Raw genomic sequence first — 2,483 nt, forward strand, 5'->3', positions numbered from 1 at the left:
CTTTTCAAGACTACCTCTTTAGTTGAGGTGTTTCGGACGGTCACTGTGATGCGCCTGTTGTACACAACTGATGCATAGCGCACTTCAGGCCGAACCTGGAGCTCGTCAGAGTGCGACGTGTCTTCCGGCTGGTCTATGAGTGCTAAGGCATCATTGAAACCACCAGGAAATTTGGTTACACCAGTAACACGCAACTGTTGGCCTGGGTGAAGAATCAAAGGCTTACGCTGAGTGAACCACACTGTCCCATGCCTTTCACTCTCTTCTGGAGAGGCATCCATCTTGCCGATGGTCTGGTAAGCTTCTTTAACCATGGGATGAATGGTCAAAGTGTTTAAAAATCCCTCCCCAGCTTTCTCTATACAGGAGTTGAATAATCTTTTCACTAAGTTGGTGTTTGTCCCTACGAGAATGGCTATACCCTCATCTTTCACAGGATCTGGACACACTAAAGCTAAGGTGTCCACTGTCTGAGGCACGCCAGTCACAGATTCAGTGAATTCCAGTTTGATAGGAAGATAGCCATCATAGGGGTATTCATGGGAACTTAACCCCCATATTTCAAGGTTCTCAACAGGTTGAATAGCTAAGTGTTTCAAGTATGAATTATAAAAGCTCCTGTACAGAATAGTAACTTGAGAACCACTATCTAACAGAGCTTTAGCATAAATTCCTTCAATTTGTACAGGTACTACAGAAGTAGGTCCCACTAAGCCTACAGGAAACTCAGAATTAATGGCAGAGGAACAATTTGTGGAACAAGATTCTCTTGGAGCCCTGTGCCGTTCCTTCACAGACCTCCCACTGAGTTTCCCTGCCTTTTATGCATTTTCAAAAGCTTCTGATTTACTTTCCTCAAGTCTTCAGAGCCCTGACACTCTCTCCTTGTGTGCCCATCTTCGCCACACTTGTAACAAAATATACCCTGAGTAGGGGGTATGCTGAATCTGTCTCTACGGGGTGTATTCTGAGTGGTAGTTTCCAACGCTCAGACATCAGAACCTATGTTTGTCCTCGGTGGGTCAGAGCTAGGTGCCACTTTAGCTACACTCAACAATCTGGACACCTGAGAAGACAATTCTCTGACTTCTTCTTTCAAACTGTCCAATCCAGAAATTCCAGATGCTGCAGTAGTGGAGGTTGCCACTTTTGCTGTTGATCTCACTCCTTCCCTGGCACTGACCCAGTCCTCTTCTTCTCGCACCTCTTTCATCAGCTGGGAAAAAGATGGGGGCTCTTGCAGGGTGTGGCTCATCCGAACACGCAAGGCAACCATGTCATTGGGCAGTGCACCTTTAATCAACTGCTCCATCCGAGCTTTGTTCATTCCATTGGCATCAATACCACCCTTTAATAGGGCTCGATGAAGCAGCTTATCCAGTCGATACAAAAACACAGACAGCTTCTCTCTTTCCTCTTGATAAGTGTGCCTAAACTTGGCCATGAGATCTGGTCCACTCTCTGTTGTGCCATAGGCTGTCTCCAAAGCCGTCAAATAGTCTGTGGCAGTAGCCAAAGGATTACTAACCTTTAGAAATCTGACAATGTCGGCTGCGGGTCCTTTCAAACTTTCAACAATACGCTGCTTTTTAATCGCATCACTACATTGCCACTCACTAATCATTTGAGTTGCCTGCTCCATCCAGGCATCATATTCCTCTTCACCTGCTGGAACAGGTTTTATTCCTGAAAACAGTCTCAACTTTCTGTAACTAGGTCCATCAGTGGGCCCTTGACAACACTTGTCAACTAACCTACTAATAGCCTCCACTAGATTCATATTTACATCAGGTGTTGGAGATGGGTCGTCAGAAACAAAAGCCTTCACATCACTCAGGGTTTTTCCCTCTTGGCGCAGGAGTGCCAACAGTTTTGAGTGAAAATCAGGAATCAGCTGTTTAACAACATGCACAGTCCAAGGACCTGCCTCTCCTTCAATGCCTATTTCTGAAGGCACAGTGTGAGACTCTAAATCAGTGCTAGTTTCCATTAGGATAAACAACTTACGCCCAGTAGTGTCACCACGGCGATCACGAATGTTAGTGCGACCAAAAACCTTCACAGTGTTCAACACTTTCATAATAATGTCATCTGTGACATTTAAGGGTACATCACCAACTATAATGGCATGGGAGAGGCTAACATTTGCTTCTTGAATCCACTCACCAGCTTTAGTAAGCTCCATCCTGTATGCCGCAAACACCAATATCACACTTACTAATATATTTGCACACCAAAATTTCCCTACTTAGTAAACAGGAGATCCCAGCGGTGCCTCCAAAATGTAACCCCTTTTTCGTGCCTTACTTACAATTAGGTTACACTCAAACACACAGGGTCCTGGGTTTCCAGTTGGTAATGATGAATTTACAGGTTTTCCTGTCTACTTTTAAAGTTAGGGAATTTTCCTTGCACTTAGAACAGTAGGCCTATGATTTAAATAAACTTGCGCGGTGCCTCCACTGAAGAAATACTGTACCAGT

The 2,483-nt window shown here is 44.7% G+C and overlaps 1 protein-coding gene across 1 annotated transcript; it reads right to left on the bottom strand.

The window, feature by feature from the left end:
* Positions 1 to 988: 988 nt before the first annotated feature.
* Positions 989 to 2,185, bottom strand: LOC115417517 (paraneoplastic antigen Ma1 homolog). The gene has a single exon (XM_030131494.1). It carries the CDS (start codon positions 2,183 to 2,185, stop codon positions 989 to 991), a length of 1,197 nt encoding a protein of 398 aa, XP_029987354.1.
* Between the last annotated feature and the right edge of the window lie 298 nt (positions 2,186 to 2,483).

The sequence above is a fragment of the Sphaeramia orbicularis genome, chromosome 1, assembly GCF_902148855.1.
Source record: "Sphaeramia orbicularis chromosome 1, fSphaOr1.1, whole genome shotgun sequence".
In the NCBI taxonomy this organism is placed as follows: domain Eukaryota; kingdom Metazoa; phylum Chordata; class Actinopteri; order Kurtiformes; family Apogonidae; genus Sphaeramia; species Sphaeramia orbicularis.